The 26,620-nt window shown below is 46.1% G+C and overlaps 1 protein-coding gene across 1 annotated transcript in view; it reads left to right on the top strand.

Annotated features, from left to right (window-relative positions):
• Window positions 1–26,620, top strand: part of LOC124606000 — a 177,384-nt gene that overhangs the window by 133,013 nt on the left and 17,751 nt on the right. The window contains exons 10-13 of the mRNA XM_047137963.1: window positions 2,755–2,769; window positions 7,793–7,896; window positions 7,954–8,019; window positions 15,715–16,041. Of these exons, the coding sequence (XP_046993919.1) occupies window positions 2,755–2,769; window positions 7,793–7,896; window positions 7,954–8,019; window positions 15,715–16,041 (512 nt within the window). The remainder of the gene's footprint in view (window positions 1–2,754; window positions 2,770–7,792; window positions 7,897–7,953; window positions 8,020–15,714; window positions 16,042–26,620) is intronic.

The following is a 26,620-nucleotide window of genomic DNA, read 5'->3' as shown; positions in this document are numbered from 1 at the left end:
GATGTTATTGTCAACAAAACATGCTGATACAGTCGTCGATTCCGAACTGTTCCTCTACTGTAGGCAATACGCGTCCTCTTAAGCGCAATAACGGGACCACACCATAACTACGAAAAACATCAAAATACTTAACACCACCTCCTCCATACTTCGCTGTTGGCACTGCATATGATGGCCCATAACGTTCTCTAGGCATTCGTCAAACCCAAAGCCTTCCATCGGATTGCCACAGTGTAAAGGGTGATCCATCACTCCAAATCAGTAGCTTCAAGTCACCCACTGTCTCTTTACATCACATCAAGCATCGCTCAGTATTGACTACACAAATATGTGGCTTATAATGAGCGGTTCTACCTTTGTACCCCGGTCTTCTTAACTCACTAAGCGTAGTCATTACGCTAGCTGAACTTCTGGTAGCACTCTAGAATTCACAAGTGATCATTTTCGTGGATTTTATGCGATATTTTACAACCACCCTTCGCAGTACTTGACAGTTGCTGTCCGCCAGTACATGAGGTATACCTGATCTTAATTTGGTTGTGATTTTTCCTTCGCGTTTCTCCTTCACTTTCAAATCACCAGCGGTCAACTTGGACAGCTTTAGAATGGTTGAAATGTCCCTGATGCATTTGATACATCCAATGAGTACTCCATGTTCGAAGTCACTGAGCTCTCTTGACCAGCTCATTCTGCTGTTATTGTTTCTCTGTTAACAACACAATACTCCTCTGCATCTTTCATACTGAAGCGTCTGCCTCTCGTACCATCTATTTGTGAGTTTGGCAGTACTATTGGTGTCCAGATACTTTTGATCAAATAGTATATTTGGTCAGCATGGGGAGGTGAAGTGGTGGTGTAAACTACCATATCATTAAACTTTGCGCAATGTCCAGGTTTAAATTCCAAACCCTTCCACTTCGTCTCTCAGAGTAAGGATTTCTTACACAGTTAATGGTCATCCGTCCGTCACATGGGGACGTTTAGGTTAGCGCCATCCTTGCTTCTATTCGACGGGACTAGGCTGTACACCGCCAATGCGTTATAGCTTCTCCCATCTCCCATAATGATACGATCCGCACGTGACAGAACGCTATAGACTCAGATTCCTAATCGTCCAAAAGTTGTCTACATCTACATCTACATTTCTACTCCGCACGCCACCCAACTTTACGTGCCACTGTTATTACCTCCCATTGCTGTTCCAGTCGCGTATGGTTCGCGGGAAGAACGACTGCCGGAAAGCCTCCGTGGGCGCTCGAATCTCTCTGATTTTACACTCGTGATCTCCTCGAGAGGTATAAGTAGGGGGAAGCAATATATTCGATACCTCATCCAGAAACGCACCCTCTCGAAACCTGGACAGCAAGCTAAACCACGATGCAGAGCGCCTCTCTTGCAGAGTCTGCCACTTGAGTTTGCTAAACATCTCCGTAACTCTATCACGCTTACCAAATAACCCTGTGACGAAACGCGCCGCTCTTCTGTGGATCTTCTCTATCTCCTCTGTCAACCCGACGCGATACGGATCCCACACTGATGAGCAATACTCAAGTATAGATCTTGCAGAAATTGCTGTGGTGGGCGGTGATCAGAGGTTTCCAACTACAGCAGTGGATATTTTGCTAAGATTATGATTCTGAATAGCATTAGAACTGGTCCTGCCAGTGTGATGCGCGAAACTGGGACGACAAAGCTTTGAAAGTGCTTTACTTTTTGATGGTTATGATGGTAGTCCTTTTTTTTTTACTTTATTGTTATTTTAAAACCTGTACAACTCAGGTAGGCTGGCAGCGGCACACTACGCCGCTCTTCAGCCATAGCGTTTTACAAGAGTATAAAAAATGGTGAATGACAATGAACAAAGTGACGGGCAAAAGAGAGAGGTCACAGAGACACAAAAAACACGGAGTCGTTCACATGTGACGATAACAACACTGAAAACACGTTGGCACGGCGCACAAAACACTGATGAGTCCGACGGCACAAGTGAACGTAGGAGCGGGACGGCGGACACCAAAAACACTATACGACGTCACACACACGAGAGACAGAAGGCGACGATCTCCGGCGCGCAAATGTTCACTATGCGTGTGCGAGTACGGGGACCTGCCAAGAGAGGAGGAGGAGGAAGGGGAGCGGGAGAGCGAGAGGGGAGAGCAGAGATGCCACGGGCAGGGGAGATAGGGGGGGAGGGAGGAAGGGGGAGAGGAAGCCTGGGGGAAGAGGGGGAAGGGAGGGGATGGGGAGATGGTAAAAGAAGGGAAGAGAAGGGAGGGAGGGTGCCGAAAGGAAAGGACACGGGAAATGGGGGGCGGGGCAGGGTCAAAGTTGATAGGAGGGGTAGATGGAGGGGACGAGGACATCATCAGGGAGAGGGAGCTGGCGGAAGCCACCTTGGGAGAGGGTAAGGAGGGTGGACAGATGGAGACCGGGCGGGATGTTGGAATACAGGCGCGGCAGCGGGCGGGGTTGGGAGAGGATCGGGGAGACGAGTGGGTGACGAGGATCAAGTTTACGGGAGGTGTACAGGATCCGTATCCTTTCAAGGAAAAGGAGGATGTGGGGGAAGGGGATGAGATCGTACAGGATCCGCGTGGGGGAGGGGAGACGGATGCGATAGGCGAGGCGGAGAGCATGACATTCAAGGATTTGGAGGGATTTATAAAAGGGAGGGGGGGGGCGGAGATCCAAGCCAGATGGGCATAACAAAGGATAGGGCGGATGAGGGATTTATAGGTGTGGAGGATGGTGGAGGGGTCCAGACCCCACGTACAGCCGGAAAGGAGCTTGAGGAGACGGAGGCGGGAACGTGCCTTGGCTTGGATTGTCTGGAGATGGGGAGTCCAGGAGAGGCGACGGTCGGGGGTGACGCCAAGGTACTTAAGGGTGGGAGTGAGGGCGATAGGACGGCCATAGATGGTGATGTGGAAATCAAGGAGGCGGAAGGAAGGGGTGGTTTTGCCTACAATGATCGCCTGGGTTTTGGAGGGATTGACCTTGAGCAACCACTGGTTGCACCAAGCGGTGAACCGGTCAAGATGGGATTGGAGAAGGTGTTGGGAGCGCTGCAGGGTGAGGACAAGGGCAAGGAAGTCCGCCGTATACAAAAGGTACAGAAGGGGGGAGAGGATGGAGCCTTGGGGCACACCGGCAGAGGGGAAAAAGGTGTAGGAATCTGCGTTATGGATGGTGACATAGGAAGGACGGCGGGAGAGAAAGGAGCCGATCAGACGGACGTAGTTAATGGGAAGGGCGAAGGTTTGGAGCTTGAAGAGGAGACCGGAATGCCATACGCGGTCATAGGCACGTTCGAGGTCCAGGGAGAGGAAGATTGCGGAGCGACGGGAATTAAGCTGTTCGGAAAGGAGATGAGTGAGGTGAAGGAGAAGGTCGTCGGAAGAGAAGGACGGCCGAAAGCCACACTGGGTAACGGGAAGGAGGCGGTGCTGGCGGAGATGCTGGTGGATGCGGCGGCTGAGGATAGATTCCAGGACCTTGCTGAAGACGATGGTAGTCCTTTTTTTTTTTTTTTTTTTTTTTTTTTTTTTCTTTATTGAATTTCAATTCCCCCCAAAGGGGGTGGGCTGGCAGCAGCTTAGGACGCTGCTCTGCAGCCTACAGATTTTCTGACAAAGAGCAGGAGAATAAATAATAATAAAAAACAGGCGATAAAATAGGGGACTTAGTGAGTAACAAGGTGAAAAGAAAATGGGGAAATTAAAACAAGCAACAGAGGGATGATGAAGCGAATAAAAATACATATGGAGCAGACAGGGAAAACAATAGACAGTTAAAAAAAAACACGGCGACAGTCTGGATTCTGTTCGCAAAGTATATAAAATTCACACCCAGCGACAGCATGGTTTCTGTTCGCAACACAACACTGAATAGGCACTAGAACACAGCACGAAAAAGTCGGCAAAGGTGACACCACAGTCGAGAGCAGGTGGGGGGAAACTGGACAGGAGATGGGAAAACAAAAAGGGGGGAAAGGAGAGTAAAAGCGAAAGGGGGGGGGGGAACCAGGAAAGGAGCTGATGGAAGATGAGGACCCATAAGAGGGGTAGGGGGCAGATGCGACAGGGAGGGGGGTAGGCAGAGGAGGGGAATACAAAAGGACTGTGGGGGAGAAGGGAGGTAGGGAGAGCCGTAGTGGGGAGGAAACAGGACGGAAGGGGGGGGGGGAAGAGGGAGCCCAGGGAAAGGACAGAGGAAAGGAGGGGGAGGGAGGATCAGAGTTGATAGGAAGGATAAATGGAGGGAGAGAGGGCATCATCCGGGAGGGGGAGCTGACGGAAGCCACCTTGGGAAAGGAGATGGAGGGTGTAGAGATGGAGGGTAGGGGGGACACAACGGTGAAGACGTGGCAGGGGGCAAGGATGGGAGAGGAGAGGAGCAACCAGGGGGTGAGGGGGTTCAAGACGGCGGGAGGTGTAGAGGATGCGGATATGTTCGAGGAAGAGGAGCAGATGGGGGAAAGGAATGAGATCATAGAGGATCCGCGTGGGGGACGGGAGGCGGATACGGAAGGCGAGGCGGAGTGCATGACGCTCAAGGATCTGGAGGGACTGATAGAATTTGGGGGGGGCAGATATCCAGGCAGGACTGGCATAACAGAGGATGGGACGGATTAAGGATTTGTAGGTGTGGAGGATGGTGGAGGGGTGCAACCCCCATGTCCGGCCAGAGAGGAGTTTGAGGAGGCGGAGGCGGTTGTGGGCTTTGGATTGGATGGATCGGAGATGAGGGATCCAGGTGAGGTGACGGTCAATGGTGAGGCCAAGGTAGGTGAGGGTGGGGGTGAGACGGACAGGACGTGCGCAGACAGTAAGGGAGAAATCCAGGAGCCGGAAGGAGCGAGTGGTACGACCTACGATGATTGCCTGGGTCTTGGAAGGATTTAGTTTCAGGAGCCATTGGTTACACCATGCAGAAAAAAGGTCAAGGTGATTCTGGAGAAGGCGTTGGGACCGTTGGAGGGTAGGAGCGAGGGCGAGGAATGCGGTGTCATCAGCATATTGCAAGAGGTGCACTGGAGGGGGGGGTTGGGGCATATCGGCCGTGTACACGAGGTAGAGGAGAGGGGAGAGGACAGAGCCCTGGGGCACACCGGCAGAGGGGTAGAAGGTGCGGGAATTGGCATGATGGATGGTAACGTAGGAGGGGCGGCGGGAGAAGAAGGAGGCCACCAGACGGATGTAGTTGATAGGAAGGGCGTAGGTTTGGAGTTTAAACAGGAGACCGGGATGCCAGACACGGTCGTAGGCCTTTTCAAGGTCAAGGGAGACAAAAATGGCGGAGCGACGGGAGTTAAGCTGGAGGGAGAGGAGATGAGTGAGGCGGAGGAGTTGGTCATCAGCAGAGAAGGAAGGTCGAAAGCCACATTGGGTGTTTGGGAGGAGGTGGTTTTGGTGGAGGTGGAGATGGATGCGCTGGGAAAGGATGGATTCCAAGAGCTTGCTGAACACCGACGTGAGACAGATATGGTAGTCCATGTGAACTTCGAATTTAAGTGTTTAGAGGGTACGTTGAGTTGTGGTTACAATATTTTTTCCCTTTCAGTTTATAGACGGATCTTGGAAACTTCGCTGCTTGAATAGGAGGGACTCACAATAAATAAACCAATACTTTTTAATCAATACTATTTCTCCGCCAATTTCGGTTGAAAAAAAATGCGAATATTGTTGTGAGATATCGTGGAATATTCCTGCTTCAGCCCTTATAGTTCCATGAAATTCCGACAGGTGGCAGAGTAATCCGTAACCTTCAAACCGGCGTATGTAACGGAGATGCGTTGCAAGCAGGGAGTTGTCAATGAGTTTCTTGCAATGGAAAGCTATAACATCGCAGATATTCATAGGCGCTTGCAGAATGTCTACCACGACCTGGCAGTGAACAAAAGCGTGGTGAGTTGTTGGGAGAAGTATTATCATCGCAATAAGGTTAGGGACCGATGACCGTCGTAATCTGGTCCCTTTAATCCCAGAAACCACCCACCCAACCAACCAACCAACCAGCAATAAGGTTGTGCAAATTTATCGATCTCCCGTGTGCCGGCCACAGTACACATATGTGACACTTGCAATGTTAGAACGTGCGGACACTCTCATTCTAGATGATCGACGGACCACAAACAACGCAAGGCCTCACACAAGTCTGCGCAACAGATACAAGCTCAGAAAACTTCATTGGACTGTTATTCCTCATCCACCGTCCACTTTGGCTCAATGAACGATGCACTCTGCTGGAAGCAGTACATTGATGATGGGGAGGACACTGATGCAGCAAGATGGTGGCCTCGACGTCGAGCAGTAGAGTGGTACCATGTAGCGATAGAGGCCCTCCCATTAAGGTGATGTATGGCTGTCGCACTGAATGAAGTTTACGTTCAAAAGCAGGGTTTTGTAGCCAAAAGGATAGGAAATAATATGATTTATTGGAATCCTGAATGAAACGAAACCGCTTTCAGAAAAAAAAGGTTTTGCAATACTTACTTCTGTCAGAGACAGCAAAGGACTTGGAAGAGCAGTTGAACCGAATGGATAGTGTCTTGAAAGGAGGGTGTAACATGAACACCAACAAAAGCAAAACGAGAATAATGGAATGTGGTCGAATTAAGTCGGGTGATTAGGAAATGAGACACTTAAAGTAGTAAAGGAGATTTGCTATTTGTGGAGCACAGTAACTGATGATGGTCGAATTAGAGAGGATATAAAATGTAGACTGTCAGTGGCAAGGGAAGCGTTTCTGAAGAAGAGAAATTTGTTAACATCGAGTATAGATTTAACTGTCAGGAAGTCGTTACTGAAAGTATTTGTATGGAGTGTAGCCATGTATGGAAGTGAAACGGGGACGATAAATAGTTTGGACAAGAAGAGAATAGAAGCTTTTGAAATGTGGTGCTACAGAAGAATGCCGAAGATTACATGAGTAGATCACGTAACTAATGAGGAGGTATTGAACAGGATTGGGGAGAAGAGGAGTTTGTGGCACAATGTGACTAAACGAAGAGATAGGTTGGTAGGACATGTTCTGAGGCCTCAGGGGATCACAAATTTAGTGCTGGAGGGCAGCGTGGAGGGTAAAAATCGTAGAGGGAGACCAAAAGATGAATACACTAAACAGATTCAGAAGGGTGTAGGTTGCAGTAGGTACTGGGAGATGAAGAAGCTTGCATAGTATAGAGTAGCATGGAGAGCTGCATCAAACCAGTCTCAGGACTGAAGACCACAACTACAACATTGAAAACCTCTCGTAAATCTGTAGGGGCACTAACTATTCAATAAACTTTTATTTAAGAATCGACTAATGCAGGTAGCCGCTCGATATTCAGGATTCGTCAGTCGAAACGGATTAAAAGAAACTACACGGAATGTTTTTGTAAAATGACTGGCAATCACTTAAACTGCCAACACAATCACAGTTTCGGTTATTAGTATGCTGACAACAACTGCGAAGAACTTTTCACACGATAGACATTTAGTACACATATACTATTAAACTACGTTCCTCACTACAAAGTCTTACGAGGAAGTCATATAGTTTTAATTATCACCTCGAAAAAAATTGCCAATTAATTTGATCGTTGTGCATATATGTGCACAACTGAAACTCTCAGTCCACAGTATAATAACACGCCTCTAGAGTAACCAAAACGAACTGGCGAAGCCGTCGCAAAAATTAAAGTTGTGGTTTCGAGGCGTTAAGTAAAACTTTATCACTTCCCCTCGAATTTTCCATAATCAACGCATGTGTTACTGCGGCTGGACACACGTAGCTTGGTGTTTGGCAGGTGACGCTGGACGGGCGCTGCGAGGGCCTGCCGTGGCTGGTGGAGGCGCACGAGAACCGGTCGCTGTTCCTGCTGACGTGGGGCAGCTTCCTGCCGCTGGAGCCGTCCGCCCCCGCCGCCCCCGCTGTCCCCGCCGCCCCCGGCGCCACCGCCACGGCGAGCGCGCCCGAGAGCGCCCGCTGCCACACCCGCAACAGGCTGCTGCTCTACACGGGACGTCCCGCCAGGTCTGTAGCACAGTGTAGGCGGAACGTCTCGCATTGTTGTTCGTTATTCAGCAGTCGCAATTGATTGCCACGATCGCCAGTGGAGAAGATGGAGGTAACGGCTACATAGAAAGGATTTGTCTCCCATAAATGTGATGCTCTCTAGCGTCTGTGGATGACGGCTTTGGACACAAGATTCCGTCCGCAAATTATTTTTCTCCTGGAACCCTAAAAAATGTCTTATATTTTCCTGTTACGAGAGAAAAATAAACTACTGATGGAAGTTAAACTGCCATCCACCAATTCAAGGGAGCATCGCATTCATAGAAGACAAGGCCTTTATACGCAGCAACTAGCTTTATCTTCTCCACTGGAGATCGTGGAAATCAATTGTGATCATTGAGTAACAAAGAACATCGCGGTATGTTCCGCCTGCGGACACGGTTGCTGTTCTTGATTTGTTCCTTAAGACGCTCTCTACAAGCCCTCCCCAAATCTGTTGCCACATTTTTGCTTTGGAGCAGTAGGCTCGAAGAACTTTTATTCCAAGGCTCCTCCTCCCCGATGGCATCCTGCATAGTGTTTAAAGTATACTACACACAGGCAGTAATGTATTGCTCGTATTATTGAGTGCAGACTGAAGTATATTCTCTTCTCTATTCAAAGTTATAATCAATGACTTTCATATATAAGAAATGTATTAAGTTATTTAAGGAATAATGCAGTCAAGTAGTAATAAACTGTATTCTATTTCAACTAAACAAGTTACAAACATAAGTGTATTTCTCATGTGAAGCTAAAATTCGTGTATTCTATGTATGAAGTGCTGAATCAGCACCTAACCTGTATAATTTTTGCAAACATACATTAGCGCAAACCATTTCAGATGCGAATCTGAAATAGAAATAGGCCATTACTAACCAACGTGCATCCAAATACAGCATATCACTTCCCTCTATATATCAAAAATTATTCTTAACCACGCTCATTGTGTTACATTTTCTTTTTTTTTCATTTTTGTTTGACATTTACATTATATAAATTATATTGTCATCAACTAGATAATAACAAATTATATGGAACCATTTTAACAATTGTTAAGCATTCAATTCGCTCTAACCTCAGAGAAATCTTTATACAGGGTGTTACAAAAAGATATGGCCAAACTTTCAGAAAACATTCCTCACACACAAAGAAAGAAAATATGTTATGTGGACATGTGTCCGGAAACGCTTACTTTCCATGTTAGAGCTCATTTTATTACTTCTCTTCAAATCACATTAATCATGGAATGGAAACACACAGCAACAGAACGTACCAGCGTGACTTCAATCACTTTGTTACAGGAAATGTTCAAAATGTCCTCCGTTAGCGAGGATACATGCATCCACACTCCGTCGCATGGAATCCCTGATACGCTGATGCAGCCCTGGAGAATGGCGTATTGTATCACAGCCGTCCACAATACGAGCACGAAGAGTCTCTACATTTGGTACCGGGGTTGCGCAGACAAGAGCTTTCAAATGCTCCCATAAATGAAAGTCAAGAGGGTTGAGGTCAGGAGAGCGTGGAGGCCATGGAATTGGTCCGCCTCTACCAATTCATCGGTCATGAATCTGTTGTTGAGAAGCGTACGAACACTTCGACTGAAATGTGCAGGAGCTCCATCGTGCATGAATCACATGTTGTGTCGTACTTGTAAAGGCACATGTTGTTGAGAAGCATACGAACACTTCGGCTGAAATATGCAGGAGCTCCATCGTGCATGAATCACATGTTGTGTCGTACTTGTAAAGGCACATGTTCTAGCAGTACAGGTAGAGTATCCCGTATGAAATCATGATAACGTGCTCCATTTAGCGTAGGTGGAAGAACATGGGGCCCAATCAAGACAACACCAACAATGCCTGCCCAAACGTTCACAGAAAATCTGTGTTGATGACGTGATTGCACAATTGCGTGCGGATTCTCGTCAGCCCACACATGTTGATTGTGAATCGAGGAAGTACAGTACATACTGACGAAACTAAAATGAGCTCTAACATGGAAATTAAGCGTTTCCGGACGCATGTCCACGTAACATCTTTTCTTTATTTGTGTGTGAGGAATGTTTCCTGAAAGTTTGGCCGTCCATTTCTTTACACCCTGTATATTATGTTCTTTATATTATTTAAGAAAATCATTAACAGCTGTATACCAATAAGACTGTAACAATGAAAAGTCTTTGTTATTAGATTCAGAAACATCCGACCCACCTTACATTTCAAGGCGATGGGTTACTCTGTACTGTTAATGAAATAAATAAATACACCCTGTACGTGAAGTAAACTTCGTTTTCCTACAGTCATGGACCAGCTTTCGTTATGGTTCGTTTGTAGCAAACTGATAGAAAGGAAATGGTGACTTTGCCTATAATCTACTGTTGTAAGTTTCCGATAATGTACTAGCAAAATTTCAGAAACTTTCTCGTATAATGAGATTTAAAAACTGCGTTTCTCATTATTACTATAACATAAAGTTTACAAACGATGTGCTGAATTTTCTAATGCTTTATTTACGCTAAGAGTGTATGTCTGAAGGAATTTGCGTCATATTTCTGAATGACACAGGCACTGCAATATGATGTGTATCTGTCGACACCGGGCAAGAGACTTTCAAGTAAAATATCTCCCCTTTTAAGGGGATATACGTAATGGATGAACGAGTACAGGATGGAGACACATGGTTGACGATATATGGAAGCTTGGCCATCAGTCATGTTCGGGTAGCAAAATACACTACTCGACATTAAAATTGCTACACCAAGAAGAAATGCAGATGATAAACGAGTATTCATTGAACAGATATATTATAGTAGAACTTACATGTGATTACATTTTCACGCAATTTTGGTGCATAGATCCTGCAAAGTCAGTACCCAGAACAACCACCTCTGGCCGTAATACCGGCCTTGATACGCCTGGGCATTGAGTCAAACAGAGCTTCGTTGGCGTGTAAAGGTACAGCTGCCCATGCAGCTTCAACACGATACCACAGTTCATCAAGAGTAGTGACTGGCGTATTGTGACGAGCCAGTTGCTCGGCCAACATTGACCAGACGTTTCCAATTGGTGAGAGATCTGAGGAATGTGCTGGCCAGGGCAGCAGTCGAACATTTTCTGTATCCAGAAAGGCCCGTACAGGACCTGCAACGTGCGGTCGTGCATTATCCTCCTGAAATGTAAGGTTTCGCAGGGATCGAGTGGAGAGTCGTAACAATCTGAAATGTAACGTCCACTGTTCAAAGTGCCGTCAATGCGAACAAGCGGTGACACAGACGTGTAACCATTGGGAACCCAAACCATCACGCCGGGTGATACGCCAGTATGGCGATGACGAATACACGCTTCCAATGTGCGTTCACCGCGATGTCGCCAAACACGGATGCGACCACCATGATGCTGTAAACAGAACCTGGATTTTTCCGAAAAAGTGACGTTTTGCCGTTCGTGCACCCAGGTTCGTCGTTGAGTACACCATCGCAGGCGCTCCTGTCTGTGATGCAGCGTCAAGGGTAACCGCCGCCATGGTCTCCGAGCCGATAGTCCATGCTGCTGCAAACGTCGTCGAACTGTTCGTGCAGATGGTTGTTGTCTTGCAAAGGTCCCCATCTGTTGACTCAGGGATCGAGACGTGGCTGCACGATCTGTTACAGCCATGCGGATAAGATGCCTGTCATCTCGAATGCTAGTGATGGGAGGCCGTTGGGATCCAGCACGGCGTTCCGTATTACTCTCCTGAACCCACCGATTCCATTTTCTGCTAACAGTCATTGGAACTCCACCAACGCGAGCAGCAATGTCGCGATACGATAAACTGCAATCGCGATAGGCTACAATCCGACCTTTATCAAAGTCGGAAACGTGATGGTACGTATGTCTCCTCCTTACACGAGGCATCACAACAACGTTTCACCACGTAACGCCGGTCAGCTGCTGTTTGTGTATGAGAAATCGGTTGGAAACTTTCCTCATGTCAGCACGTTGTAGGTGTCGCCACCGGCGCTAAACTTGTGTGAATGCTCTGAAAAGCTAATCATTTGCATATCACAGCATCTTCTTCCTGTTGGTTAAATGTCGCGTTTGTTGCACGTCATCTTCGTGGTGTAGCAATTTTAATGGCCAGTAGTGTAGCAAGGCGACCGCTAACGATAAGTGGGAAATCTGGATTCGAGTCCCGGTCGGGTACAAATTTTCACTGTCGTCATTCTATTATACAGCAAACCGTTGTGAATATTAACAATTGCGAATATATTTAATATATATATTATTGAAAAATGTGGTTCAGTGTGTAGGCAAGCACTGTATTATTATTGAAGCTTAAGATTTGCATGTCATTTTCTTTTCAATGATAACATTTCTTTTGCACCTGTCCTATAAATTCTAGTTTTTAAATTTCAGTTTTACCGTAGGGTTTAGCAGCCACAACACTTTTGAAGCCTTTAGAGTCATCACCACGAAGGTAGTGAGTGTATCGCACAACACGTCCTGTTACAAATAGAGACTGTCTCCTTGCTTTCCCTGCTATCACTGATACCTTCGAGGTTTTTGTCACATTTGTGTTCATTTACAATATTGGCACACCTTGCAGTGTTTTGTCAGACATTCATAGTCGAACACCTTTGCAGTATCTACAGTGGTGGCAACTCCACTGAGTGATGTATGCCCTGTCTTCTGTCAGTAACAGTCCAATGCAGAAATAATATCAGTTAACTGACAAATATCTACAGTTTCCTTCACTGCCCGCTGCACAGATGCTTCACTGGCTTCTGTTAGGACATTATGCAAACGTTTATAGTACCTCTCAGATTTGACAGGTGGCGATAGGAGATCCATCACAGCACAGAATATCTCGGCTCCATTTCTTCCCTCCCCAGTACACCTCATGGAATAAGCAAGACTACCACCTTCACTATCTTTTGTATATCTCACAGGAGATGTCATTGTACATTTCGTTACTTTATACACTTGACATTCTGCTACAGTTTTACTGGATAGGCCTTTTCTCTTGCTTACGTCCTCACTAATGGTAAGGGATTTTTCAGTATTACAATATTTACATTTAGCAACAGATAAAAATTCTGAAATCCTGCACTTACTAATTAAAATATAACCATTATTTTCACTATTTGGAACACCAACACCTCGTTCATTTTCCGTAAGATGTTTCAACTTGCGTTTTTTAAGCACTGAAAGGCGAACTTTTAGGCCGAACCTCACTTTGCTGCGGTATAACATTTGCTTCATTTTTTTACTATTTCCATCAAAATGCTAGTGTAGATTACCGTAAAATTTACGATTACAACTGAACTTCTTCGTTCATGGCATTTTACGACGTAAAAATGTCTGAAACACGCAGTCTCAGCAAAAAGTTGACAACACGAACATACACGAAAAACACAAGTAAATTTAAGTAGTCTACTTGTAGCACAAAGAGATCGACCGCAGTAAATCGCTGTTCATAGTACCGTTGACATGTTCTTCAGGGATATTGCACAAAGGAATTGTTATGGAAACAGCGGCACCAAAATTAAATAAGGAGACACCGTAGGAAAGGTTAGTGTTTGACAATAGTGTGACAGCTAGGTATTCACGCGAGGTATCTGCTTCAGCACGGCGTTTAAACATGGAGAAGTTGAGGTACTACTCATAAAGTACATAATGTAATTAAATTAAAATATTTCCATTTTTTCGGCCCTCATGACGTACAGTTTCCATTAATAACACAGGCAGTGCCATTTCGCATTTATTCTCCAATAAGAGGCACACGACTGTCAATAAAAGTGTCCTATCTGGACGGAAATAGATGTAACGTACGAGTGCTGGTTGTGACACACGGACGTCAACATATGGAAGTGTTGGGTCTGGCCATGATTCGTGGACGGATAGCTGAAGCGGTTAAGGCAACCGCTAGCATATATCGGGAAATCCGGATGAGAGTCCTGGCACAGCACAGACTTTCATTGTTATCATTCTATTATACAGCCTTTGGTGGTTCATATTCGCAACTGTGAAGACATTTCCTGTATCTCTTGACGGCTACAAATGCTGCAGTGCCTGTACCTTCGAACGTGCAGTCATGTCTGAAGGAATATGGTATCGAACTTCTTAATAACACAGGTACTACCATTTGGTATTAGGTTATTCCGCCTTCAGGCTTTCCAGGGACGTGGCAAATTATGCATTTACAGCACTGTTTCGCCAGAGATCATTATACTAGGAGATATTCTCCTTTCGGCCTAGGTAGTTGGTTTCCCATATTCCCCTCTAACCAAAGCGAGACTGGTATGGGGTCCAGTTACACTACTGGCCATTAAAAATTGCTACACCACGAAGATGCCGTGCTACAGATACGAAATTTAACCGACAGGAAGGTGATGCTGTGATATGCAAATGATTAGATTTTCAGAGCATTCACTCGAAGTTGGCGCCGGTGGCGACAACTACAACGTGCTGACATGAGGAAAGTTGTGGTTTATCATATCGCGTTGGTCTAGATCCAATGACTGTTAGCAGAATGTGGAGTCAGTGGGTTCAGGAGGGTAATACGGAACGCCGTGCTGGATCCCAACGGCCTCGTATCACTAGCAGTCGAGACGACAGGCATCTTATCCGCATGGCTGTAACGGATCGTGCAGCCACGTCTCGATCCCTGAGTCAACAGATGGGGACGTTTGCAAGACAACAACCATCTGCACGAACAGTTCTATGACGTTTGCAGCAGCATGGAGTATGGGCTAGGATACCATGGCTGCGGTTCCCCTTGACGCTGCATTACAGACAGGAGTGCCTGTGATAGTGTACTCAACGACGAACCTGGGTGCACGAACGGCAAAACGTCATTTTTTCGGATGAATTCAGGTTCTGTTTACAGCATCATGATGGTCGCATCCGTGTTTGGCGAAATCGCGGTGAACGCTCATTGGAAGCGTGTATTCGTCATCGCCATACTGGCGTATCACCCGGCGTGATGGTATGGGGTGCTATTGATTACACGTCTCGGTCACCTCTTGTTCGCATTGACGGCACTTTGAACAGTTGACGTTACATTTCAGATGTGTTACGACCCGTGGCTCTACCCTTCATTCGATCCCTGCGAAACCCTACATTTCAGCAGGATAATGCACGACCGCATGTTGCAGGTCCTGGATACAGAAAATGTTCGACTGCTGCCCTGGCCAGCACATTCTCCATATCTCACCAATTGAAAACGCCTGGTCAACGGTGGCGGAGCAACTGGTTCGTCACAATACGCAAGTCATTACACTTGATGAACTGTGGTATCGTGTTGAAGCTGCATGGGCAGCTGTACCTGTACACGCCATCCAAGCTGTGTTTGACTCAATGCCCAGGCGTATCAAGGCCGTTTTTACGGCCAGAGGTGGTTGTTCTTGGTACTGATTTCTCAGGATCTATGCACCCAAATTGCGTGAGAATATAATCACATGTCAGTTCTAGTATAATATATTTGTCCAATGAATACCCGTTTATCATCTGCATTTCTTCTTGGTGTAGCTATTTTAATGGCCAGTAGTGTATATCATCCAAGTAAAGGTGCAGTACGTCAGCTGTCACAACAGTATGAAAGATGTGTATAGCAGACAGATTTCAACAGATATATCTTCATCCTTAAGCCTTGGTGTTGACAGTTTCCGTAACGTGGTGTTTCGTGTGGCAGGCTGCTGCGCGTGGTGTGCCCCGCGTCGCCGAACGCGCGCCAGTACGCGGTGCACGTGTTCTCCGAGGAGTGGTTCGGCGAGCCGGCGGCGCAGCAGGTGTACCTGTCGCCGCCGCGGCCGGCCTCCTTCCTGGTGGAGTTCGTGTCGCGGGAGGCGGGCGCCGCCTCGCTCAGCTGGCTCGAGATCTCCCGGCCGCGCGCCTCGCTGCGCCTGCTCGACGCCGCCCCCGCGCCGGCCAACGACTCGGCCGGACTGCCCACGCCGCCCCTCGTCGAGTGCCCGCACAAGTGCCCCGAGCTCAACGCCTGCATCAGCGCCGCCCTCTGGTGCGTACCTCTCTTGCTCGTGGTTATCCACTCTACGATCTCAAGTATCCGGAAACATATTAGTGGACATTGATATGGGGGTTGCCACCCTTCACCTTTACCACAGATTAGCTCTGCTGGGGACCTATCCAGGAAGGAATGAACGGCCGTTTTCGCCAAGCAACTGAAACCAGGGAATGTAGTGATTTATTTTTTTTTTTCTTCAGAATTACAGCCTATTATCTGAAAAATTCTTGGCTATTAATAAAGTTATACAGGGTGGTTTATTGATAGTGACCGCGCCGGCCGAGGTGGCCGAGCGGTTCTAGAAGCTACAGTCTGGAACCGCGCGACCGCCTCGGGCATGGATGTGTGTCATATCCTTAGGTTAGGTTTAAGTAGTTCTAAGTTCTAGGGGACTGATGACCTTAGAAGTCCCATAGTGCTCAGAGACATTTTTGATAGTGACCGGGCCAAATATCTGACGAAATAAATATCAAACGAAAAAACTGAAAGGAACGAAAGTCGTCTAGCTTGAAGGAGGAAACCACATGGCGCGCTGGCCGCGGTGGCCATGCGGTTCTAGGCGCTCTAGTCCGGAACCGCGCGACTGCTACGGTCGCAGGTTCGAATCCTGCCTCGGGCATGGATGTGTGTGATGTCCTTAGGTTAATTAGGTTTAAGTAGTTCTAAGTTCTAGGGGACTGATGACCTCCGATGTTAAGTCCCATCGTGCTCAGAACCATTGAACCACATGGCGCTATGGTTGGCCCGCTAGATGGCGCTGCCATAGGTCAAACGGATATCAACAGCGTTTTTTTTTTAAATAGGAACCTCCATTTTGTATTACACGTTCGTGTAGTACGTAAAAAAATATCAATGTTTCAGTTGGACCACATTTTTCGCTTTGTGGCAGATGGCGCTGTAATAGTCACAAACGTATAAGTACGTGGTATAACGTAACATTCCGCCAGTGCGGAGGTATTTTCTTCTTGATACATTACTCCTGTTAAAATGGACCGTTTACCAATTGTGGAAAAGGTCGATATTGTGTTGATGTATGGCTGTTGTGATCAAAATGCCCAACGGGCATGTGCTCGGTATCTTTGACATCATCCAAGTGTCCGTACTATTCGCCGGATAGTTACGTTATTTAACGAAACAGGAAGTGTTCAGTCACAAGTCAAACGCCAGCCATGACCTGCAACAAATGATGATGCCCAAGTAGGTGTTTTAGCAACTGTCGCGGCTATTCCGCACATCAGTAGCAGACAAATTGCGCGAGAATCGGGAATCTCAAAAACGTCGGTGTTGAGAATGCTACTACATCAACATTGATTGCACCCGTACCATATTTCTATGCACTAGGAATTGCATGCCGACGACTTTGAACGTCGTGTACAGTTCTGCCCTTTGTCATAAGAGAAATTATGGGACGATGACCGATTTTTTGCACGCGTTATATCTAGCTACGAAGCGTCATTCACCAATAGGAAGAACGTAAATCGGCATAATATGCACTATTGGGCAACGGATAATCCACGATGGCTGCAACAAGTGGAACATCAGCGACGTTGGCGGGTTAATGTATGGTGCGGCGTTATGGGAGGAAGGATAATTGGCCCCCATTTCATCGATGACAATCTAAATGGTGCAATGTATGCTGATTTCCTACGTAATGTTCTACGGATTTACTACACGATGTTTCACTGCATGATGGAATGGCGATGTACTTCCAACATGATGGATGTCCGGCACATAGCTCGAGTGCGGTTGAAGCGGTATTGAATAGCATATTTCATGACAGATGGATTGATCGTCGAAGCACAATACTATGGCCCGCAAGTTCACCGGATCTGACGCCCCAGGATTTCTTTCTGTGTGGAAAGTTGAAGAATATTTGCTATCGTGATCCACTGACAACGCCTGACAAAATGCGTCAGCGCATTGTCAATGCATGTGCGAACATTACGGAAGGCGAATTAGTCGCTGTGGACAGGAATGTCGTCTATCCGGGATGGCAGCTTGGTGACGTGTAGTTGAATGCCTCATGAAGTCTTCTATGGCCTTCCTGGGTACTGCGGCTGCAGTATTGTCCAAGATGCGCCAGGCCGACTCGTTCAAATGGTTCAAATGGCTCTGAGCACTATGGGACTTAACATCTAAGGTCATCAGTCCCTTAGAACTTAGAACTACTTAAACCTAACTAACCTAAGGACATCACACAACACCCAGTCATCACGAGGCAGAGAAAATCCCTGACCCCGCCGGGAATCGAACCTGGGAACCCGGGCGCGGAAAGCGAGAACGCTACCGCACGACCGACTCGTTCCTTACTGTTGCTTTGAGATCCAACATTATTAATTCCTGACGGCCATCCCCCGGCGCATCTTCGTAGAGTTGGGTCCCACAATGTGTTCTGGCGTTCCTACACTGCCGTGGGCGCAGCTATAGTTCATCCGTCTTTTGATTTTTTATAGATACGTAACATATGGGCGATGGCCAGTCAGGTAATGTATCAGTCCCCTCGACTAGTTAACGAGTCACATTTTTACTCTCTCCCTGGTGCTAGGGAGTATTTCGTATGTTCTCCTGCTTCTGTCTAAGGTGTCACATTCATTTTGCCACCTTTGTAATATGCGACCTTTTATCAACATTTTTGATTTGGCATCAGTTGCAAGCATCCTTCCTACTTCCATTGCATTACCTTTCTTTAACCAGTAAAAGGCCCAGCTCTTACTAATTTCCAAGTCCACCGGGCATATTCCTGGAATTACTAACAAAGTAACTCTCGGGGCAGAGAAGCAGGCGGCCGTTACTCTTAATAGCACTCCTTATAAGCTCTTCTAACTAATGAGGCTGGCTTCACCAACTGCAATCTACGAGCCGAAACGCTCGCATTATATCCTACGACTGACGCTAATACAGACTGATATTATGATGTGATTGTTTTCAAGAAAAGCCGAAACTGCCTGTTTGCAAAGGTTATTAATTTTGTTCAGCACATTTGTACCTTCTCTGCCTGCTTCCTCTTTATGATGTCCAAACTTAGGACGTTCATGTAGAAATAACCCTAGATATCTTGTTCCTGAGCGTCTCCTAATCTTTAAATCATTTTATTTTATTTTAGTGTTTCTCTCTAGGTTCCCTTTCAGCGGCAGATACGTTGTTTTGTGAGGTTATAGTGACAGTTCAACGCTTCGACACCAGTTCTCAAGTTCGTGGAGTACCGCATTCCATTTGTCTTGAGGTACAAAGTAGTTGGTTGGACGGTGCGGTCTGGAGCGAAGCCGACCAAATAAGGGTTCCCATAGGTGTTCCATCTGGATGAGGCTGGGACGTCGGACAGGCAACTCCATTCCAGCAATGTTATTGTCCTTATTTTCACCAATCATTGCTTCACAGATGCTGCTGTATCATAGGGTGCACTATCATGCTGATATAATCATCTCCTCGGAATCGATTCTCTGCTGTAATCTGCGCAAAATACTGTAAAACGTGTTCAAATCCTTCCATATTTAAGATTTTCTTAAGCAAAATAGTGGGACTGCACCTTAACCACGAAAAATACTCCCATGTCATAACACTACATCCTCTGTACTTCACTGCTGGCACTACACAGGCCGCAGCTCTTAGCTGATACATGTCTACAGAGCGACAAGTTACGTATTTATCTTTTTCTGTGTTTTCCTCGTAGTATGTTTATTAAATGTCGTGCGTATGTTTCTCTTGAAGAGGTTTAATCTTGCGTTTTTGTAAGCGTAAATTCATTCAGTCTACAGCGCAATAGTTGCTCATTTGTTTTGTTTTGAAGGGAACCGTCCGTTTGTTTGGTAAGGGAGCCAATCAGGTCGCAGCTCTCTGCTGTGATACGAGTGCGTCTACAGAGCGACAAGTTGGTGTTTATCTTTTTCTGTGTTTCCCTAGTAGTATATTTATTAAATTTCGTCACTGTTTTTCTGTTTAAGAAGTTCAATCTTATGTTTTGTAATAGTGAATTCATTGAGTCCTTAGCGCAATAATTGCTCATTGAACAGTAGCTCATTAACGCATCAGCGTCCATTGGGGACACATCAAAACGGTAGCAAGATGAGTATCTAGGATTCTGTGTGATTTTATAGTTTACTTCTTCAGTTACTCTTGTTAGGATGGTGAGGATGTGCGCATGCTGTGTGCGGATGCAGGACGAGCTGACGCAGTTTGCTAACGGCTGAATGCGCTTTTGGCTACGGTCAATCGCCTTCAGACTGCTGCCTCGGGGTGTAACGGTGACGGAGAATCTATTCAGTTACATGGGACACCGCGGGTGTTACTTGTTTTGCCCAAGGGCTCTGCTTCCGAGGCACCTCGTATGTACCCGACGGTGTATCCGCACTCACTGAGGGGTGAGTGGTGGGTAGTAACGAATTCGTGTCATTGGTGGCGGAGGGCCAATGTGGAGACTGGCCGCCTGGCCTCGCCCTTTCGCCCTGTGAGTGGACAGGTGGCCGCTGCTTCAGCAGGGTCCGAGCAGGTTCACATGGGGGAAGGATTTGCTAGTTATTGGGAGCTCCAACGTTAGTGGGGGGGGGGGGGGGGCTCATATGAGATGTGGAGATGGTCTATCGAACTTGCAGGGTCACCAACGGCACCTGCAGCATGAGCTCTGACATGTGGCTGGCGGAGCTAGGGAAGACCACTGGCCTTGCGTGCGGGTTTCAAGGGGAGCTCACAATTTTGCAGCATTTTTCCTACGGTTGATAGGTGTCTCTTGGTCTGGTGTGAAGTGGAAGGTCTCAACCAAAGGCTTCCTCGACTCGGTGACGGTCTTAGCCGCTGATTTCTAGGCCTGCGCTATCGTTTGGGGATTTGCAGGACTCCCCTTGGTAGGTCGGGCGTGCACCACACAGAGAGGCAGCTAGTCGCGTAGCAGAGTACTTGTGGAGTGCACATGAGGGTTTTTTAGGCAGATGGTAGTTTGAGATGCTCTGATGAACAATCGCCAGTCGATATGCAGCAAGGGAGGTCAGACGGCGTTCAGAGTAAACACATTTATAATAAATTTCTCGAATTTTCTGCCCTCCAGGAAAGTTTTTCCACTCAAATTACTCTTGAGACCCAGAGCTGTGTGAAACCTGATGTGGAAAGGTCTGAGATATTTGGTGCAACGTTTATCGCAAACACAAATTAGAGACCATGGAGTGTTTATTGCAGTTGAAAGGTATTGTCTCTATTGAGGTCGAAGTTCAGTATGGCAGTGAAACTATCTGGTCGCGATAACAGGTGTAAAGGAAACTAAATTAATTGCTGGATGTTTTAACCGGCCACGCGAGTCTGCTATGACAGTTCCAGAGACTTTCGAAGAAAGTCTACGGTCAGTAGCGTGCAAATACCGAGATCATGCAATACCAGTTGGAGGCGACTTTAACCTACCGGGTATGGATTCATTGCCAGAGGTACAGACAGACAGTCATGCGAAATACTTTTGAACACATTATCTGAAAACTGTGTTGAGCAGCTACCTTGGCAGACCATATCCAATGGAAATATCTTAGACCTTGTAGCTACAAACAGACCGAACCTTATCGACAAAGGCAGTATAGAAAAGGGGATTAGCGATCCTTATGTCATAGCAACTATGGTTACCAAACTTAAGAAATCAGTCATGAAGGCTAGGGGAATGTTTCTGCTAGATAGAGCAGATAAGCAGTTGTTAGCATCTCAGTTAAACAGTGAACTGACATCATTTAGTTCCTGTAAGATGGACGTAGAGGAATTATGGGCAAAGTTGAAGCAGATTGTAAATCGTGGTCTGGAGAGCTAAGTGTTTAGTGAATGGATAAAGGATGGAAATCCTTCAATGTTTTAATAACGAAAGTCGGATGATTCTGAGGAAGCAGAGGTTGTTGAACCTTTGGTTCAAAAGTGAACGTACAAATGACGACCAACGAAGTTTCGTAGAGATTCGTGCGTCTGTGAAAAGATCTATGCCGGAAGTCTACAACAAACTACCACTGTCACATCGCAGAGAACACGAGAAAACTCTGGTCGCATGTAAAATCGCTAAGCGGGTCTAAGGCTTCCATTGCCCGCTCGTTTACCAGTCTGGTGTGGCAGTTGAAGTTAGCAAAGCCAAAACCGAAGTTTTAAATTTTACGTTACCTAGTCTGCATTTATCACGAATCCCTCAGCTGGCATAAAGTTCCAGGCGACTGGAAAAGAGTGCAGATGACTCCAGTGTGTAAGAAGAGTAAAAGAACGGACCCAGAAAATTACAGACCAATATCCCTAACTTCGGTTTGCTGCAGAATCCTTGAACACAATCTCAGTGCGAATACAATAAACTTTCTCGAGACTGAAAAGCTTATGTACAAGAATCAGCATGGTTTTAGAAAACATCGCTCGTGCAAATCTCAACTTGCCTTTTTCTTACATGACACACTGCGAACTAATGATCAAGGGCAACAGGCAGATGCCATATTTCTAGATTTTCGGAAGGCGTTTGACACGGTACCCCGTTGCACTCTGTTAACGAAGGTACGAGCATATGGAATTTCACAGATATGTGAGTCGCTGGAAGACTTCTTAAATAATAGAACTCAGTATGTTGTCCTCCGCGGAGTGTGTTCATCAGAGCCAAGGGTGTAATCAGGAGTGCCCCTGAAAAATATGATAGGACTATTGTTGTTCTCTGTGTACATAAACGATTTGGCGGACAGGTTGGGCAGCAATCTGCGTTTGTTTGCTGATGATGCTGTGGTGTACGGTAAGGTGTCGAAGTTGAGGGCCTGTGGGAAGATACGAGACAACTTAGACAAAAGTTCTAGTGTGCTGAATAGCAGTTTCTTCTAAATGTGGAAAAATGTAAGTTAATGCAGATGAGTAAGAAGAGCAAACCTGTAACGTTAGGATACAGAATCACTAGTGTTCTGTATAACACAGTCAAATCGTTTAAGTATCTGGTATAATGTTGCAAAGCGGTATGAAATGGAATGAGCATGTGAGAACTGTGGTAGGGAAGACAGATGTTGGACTTCGGTTTATTGGGAGAATTCTAGGAAAGAGTGGTTCACCTCTAAAGGAGACCGCGTATAGTACGACCTATTCTTGAGTACTGATCGAGTGCTTGGGATCTGTATGAGGTCCGACTGAAGGAAGACATCGAAGCAGTTCAGAGGAGTGCTGTTATATTTGTTACCGGTAGGTTCGAACAACACGTGTTACGGAGATGCTTCGGGAGCTCAAATGGGAATGCCTGGAGGGAAGCCGACGGCATTTCCGAGAAACACTATTGAGAAAATTTAGAGAACCAGCATTTGAAGCTGACTACCGAACGATTTCACTGCCGATAACATATATTGCCCATAAGGACCACGAAGATAAGATACGAGAAATTAGGGCTCATACGGAGGCATATAGACAGTCGTTTTTTCCGCTCTCCATTTGCGAGTGCAACAGAAAAGGAAATGATTGGTGGTGGTACGAGGTACCCTCCTCCACGCACCACGCGCCATATTGTTGGCTTGTCCAGTATCTATGTAGATGTAGATGTAGAAGTAGATGTACAATGTTGACACTAACATTCTTCAGGCAGTCTCAAAAACCCAAACTCCTCCATCGGATTGCCACAGGGTATATTGCCATCCACTGTCCACTGGCGTTGCTCTTCACACCAGCAAAAGCTTCACTTAAGACTGACTACACAAATGTGTGGCTGTTGAGGAGCTGTTCGATCCGAATTCTTTTTAACTTCCGAAGCACAATCAAAGTATAGCTGGACTGCTGGTAGCACGCTGTAACTCATGAGCGACTCCCTTCGCTGATTTCATGCGATCTTTTATGACTGCCCTTCGCAGTGCTCAGCAGCCATGGCACGCTCTGCCTGATCTTCGATCAACTGCGGTTGTTCCTTCTCGTTTTCACTTCGCAGTCACATTATCAAGCGCCGAGTTGGTCAGCTTCAAAACGATGAAATGTCCCTGATTCTCACGTAATATGTTCCAGACCAGTGAGCTCTCCTGGCCGATCCATTCTGCTGTTTCTGCTTTTATACTTACAACACAACCCGCTTCCTTTCATACTGGCGGATCCACGTCTCGTGACATCTACAGGTCAATTCCGCATTACATAGGGGTGTCTGTATACTACTGATCACTTAGTGTACCTGTCTCTCAGCTGCCTTGCCCTGTTACTAGTATCGTATAATGGATAATTTGTTTTTTCTATGTCACACCTTTCCCATCTGTGATCCGCCAATAGGAATGAACTGGCATTGGGACTGCCACTTTTCAGCCTATCAGCGCCTTCTGTTTGTTACTAATGTCACTTTCTACCGGTTATTTTTACGCGATTCTCCCTTTACTTACTTACTCGCACAGCGACTGGTCAAATGACGCCGGTACTGTCGACTTACTATCAGAGAAGGGTATAAATTAGATGATCGCACCTGCTTACATACATTACCCACTGCGATGACCATACGTAATTTTCACTCCAACTTCATGTGTAAAATGTAGTGGAAGTCAACACATGTCGAAATAGTTTCGTTAACTGAGTACCAAACCTAACATCAATCAACCATAACGAATCAGACGAGGGAACACGAGCGAAGAGAGACACCACAGTTAAACGTCTTCCCTTTAATCGTCGTAAGAGCAGGACATTGTGAAAGGATCCTTTACACTCATCGACAGCTGAATTTTGTTTCCAAGAAGTTGTTTCGCTTTCATTTAATGATTGCTTCAGAATTTCGGCTTTTTCTTGGAATTCCTTCATGGTGGCAGTCTAACAAAGAATTTCATTCTGTAACTGACCGGCATTTGGCGAAGTTTGAACGGTTCCTTGGGTCGGAGTCTTCTGCTATAACTAGAAGAAAACTTTTGACGACGCATCTTTATATGTGCTAGGAAAGGCTTAAATTCTGCATCGACGCCAGTGGTACATTTTATTAGTTCTGTTGAATGGACTGTTTTTAAACTGCCTACTGATGTTTCAGTGGAGGCTAGGAGGAAGACATGTCGTGTGTTGACTGCGACACGTCCACCCAAGAGTAATAACACAGCAGCTCAGAGGGCTGCTTTATGTTCACTTAGAATCGATCCGGATATTGTTATTTTACCTGTAGACAAGGGGATTTCCACTGCTGTTTTGGACAAGCAGGATTACGTTCAAAAGGTCCAGTGTTTATTGTCTGATTCTGCGTAACGCAGGATTTCTGCTGACCACACAAAAGGTGGCTCCTGAAGTATCACCGAACACTACCACAAGTCTTAAATCTTATTGTGCAGTTCCCCTTAGGTTAAACGGCCTTCCTAAGGTCCCCAAGGAAGGGGATCCTCTTCGTCCAATCTTGAGTAACGTTGGTGTTCTGACATATCGTGTAGCTTGCTACTCTCTTCAGACCTATAGTAGGTCGGTGTGAGCATCACATTAAGAACTCTGCAGATTTCATACGTTGATTAGAGGGAAGACCTCTGAATAACTCTGATGTGGTCTCTCTCTTCACTCGTGTTACTCTACCTGATTTGTTACGGTTGATTGAAGTTAGGCGTGATCTTGAATTAACGAATCTGTGTCGACTTCCAATTACTTTTTATTCAATGACCAATAAATACTACGAGCAAATACATGGAGTTGCGATGGGAGGCCCGTTGTCACCTACTGTTGCTAATTTTTCTATGTAAGACTTTGACGAACGGGCCTTGAAGTCGGCGGCTTTGAAACATGAGTGTCATAAGCAGACGATATTTTTGTTGTTTTGTCTCATGACAATGAGAGCTTGAAGGAATTTTTAGAACCCTGAATACAATTCAGTCGAATATTTATTTAACTACGGAGGTGGAGAAGGATGTCTGTCTTACCTTCCTTGATTTACTGGTCGAGCGGAAGGTTGATGGTACGTTGGGGAACGCCGTTTATAGGAAGCCCATTCACAAGTCATTGTATCAGCAGGCTGATAGTTGTCACCATCCGGTTCAGGTCATGGCTTACCTCATACCATGGTGCACAGCCCTCATGCCATCTCGGACTCTGAGAGTTTGTCAATCGAGTTATCCCACCTCGAGGCTGCCTTTCGTCAGAACTATTATAGTGAAAGACAGAGCAGTCAGCATTGCGCTATCGACCAACTGTTCACTGGGTCATTGGTGATAGACCACAATCTAAGATCTGGGTCCTTTTAAATTCCATAAAGGATTGTAATGGTTCGCATAAGGCGGCTGTCTACCGAATTCCTTGCAACTGTGGCAATTCATTTATTGGTCAGACTACCAGGACTGTGGAGGGCCCGCATACTGAGCATAAATGGCACACACGCTTACAGCAGCTGGGGAAGTCCACCATTGCAAAACATTCTTGGCACTGGCCATTCTATTTGATATAACAATGGACTGCCAGATATTGGGTTAGTTTAGTAAGCTGTAGGAATTAGATTAGCAAGTAATCTTATAAATAGAAATGGTGGTGTTTATTTGTTTGTGTGTGTGTGTGTGTGTGTGTGTTATTTCTCTGTGGTTTTTCTAATAACTGAGATTTTAAATTGCATTGCAGAGTCCTTACTTGCAGCAGTTATGCCTTGAAAATGGCAAGGTGTGCTCCTGTCGAAATATAGGCGATTGCCTAC

Source organism: Schistocerca americana, chromosome 3 (assembly GCF_021461395.2).
Source record: "Schistocerca americana isolate TAMUIC-IGC-003095 chromosome 3, iqSchAmer2.1, whole genome shotgun sequence".
NCBI lineage: Eukaryota > Metazoa > Arthropoda > Insecta > Orthoptera > Acrididae > Schistocerca > Schistocerca americana.
Note: the sequence above shows the minus strand (reverse complement) of the source record. Positions and strands in the feature narration are given on the sequence as shown.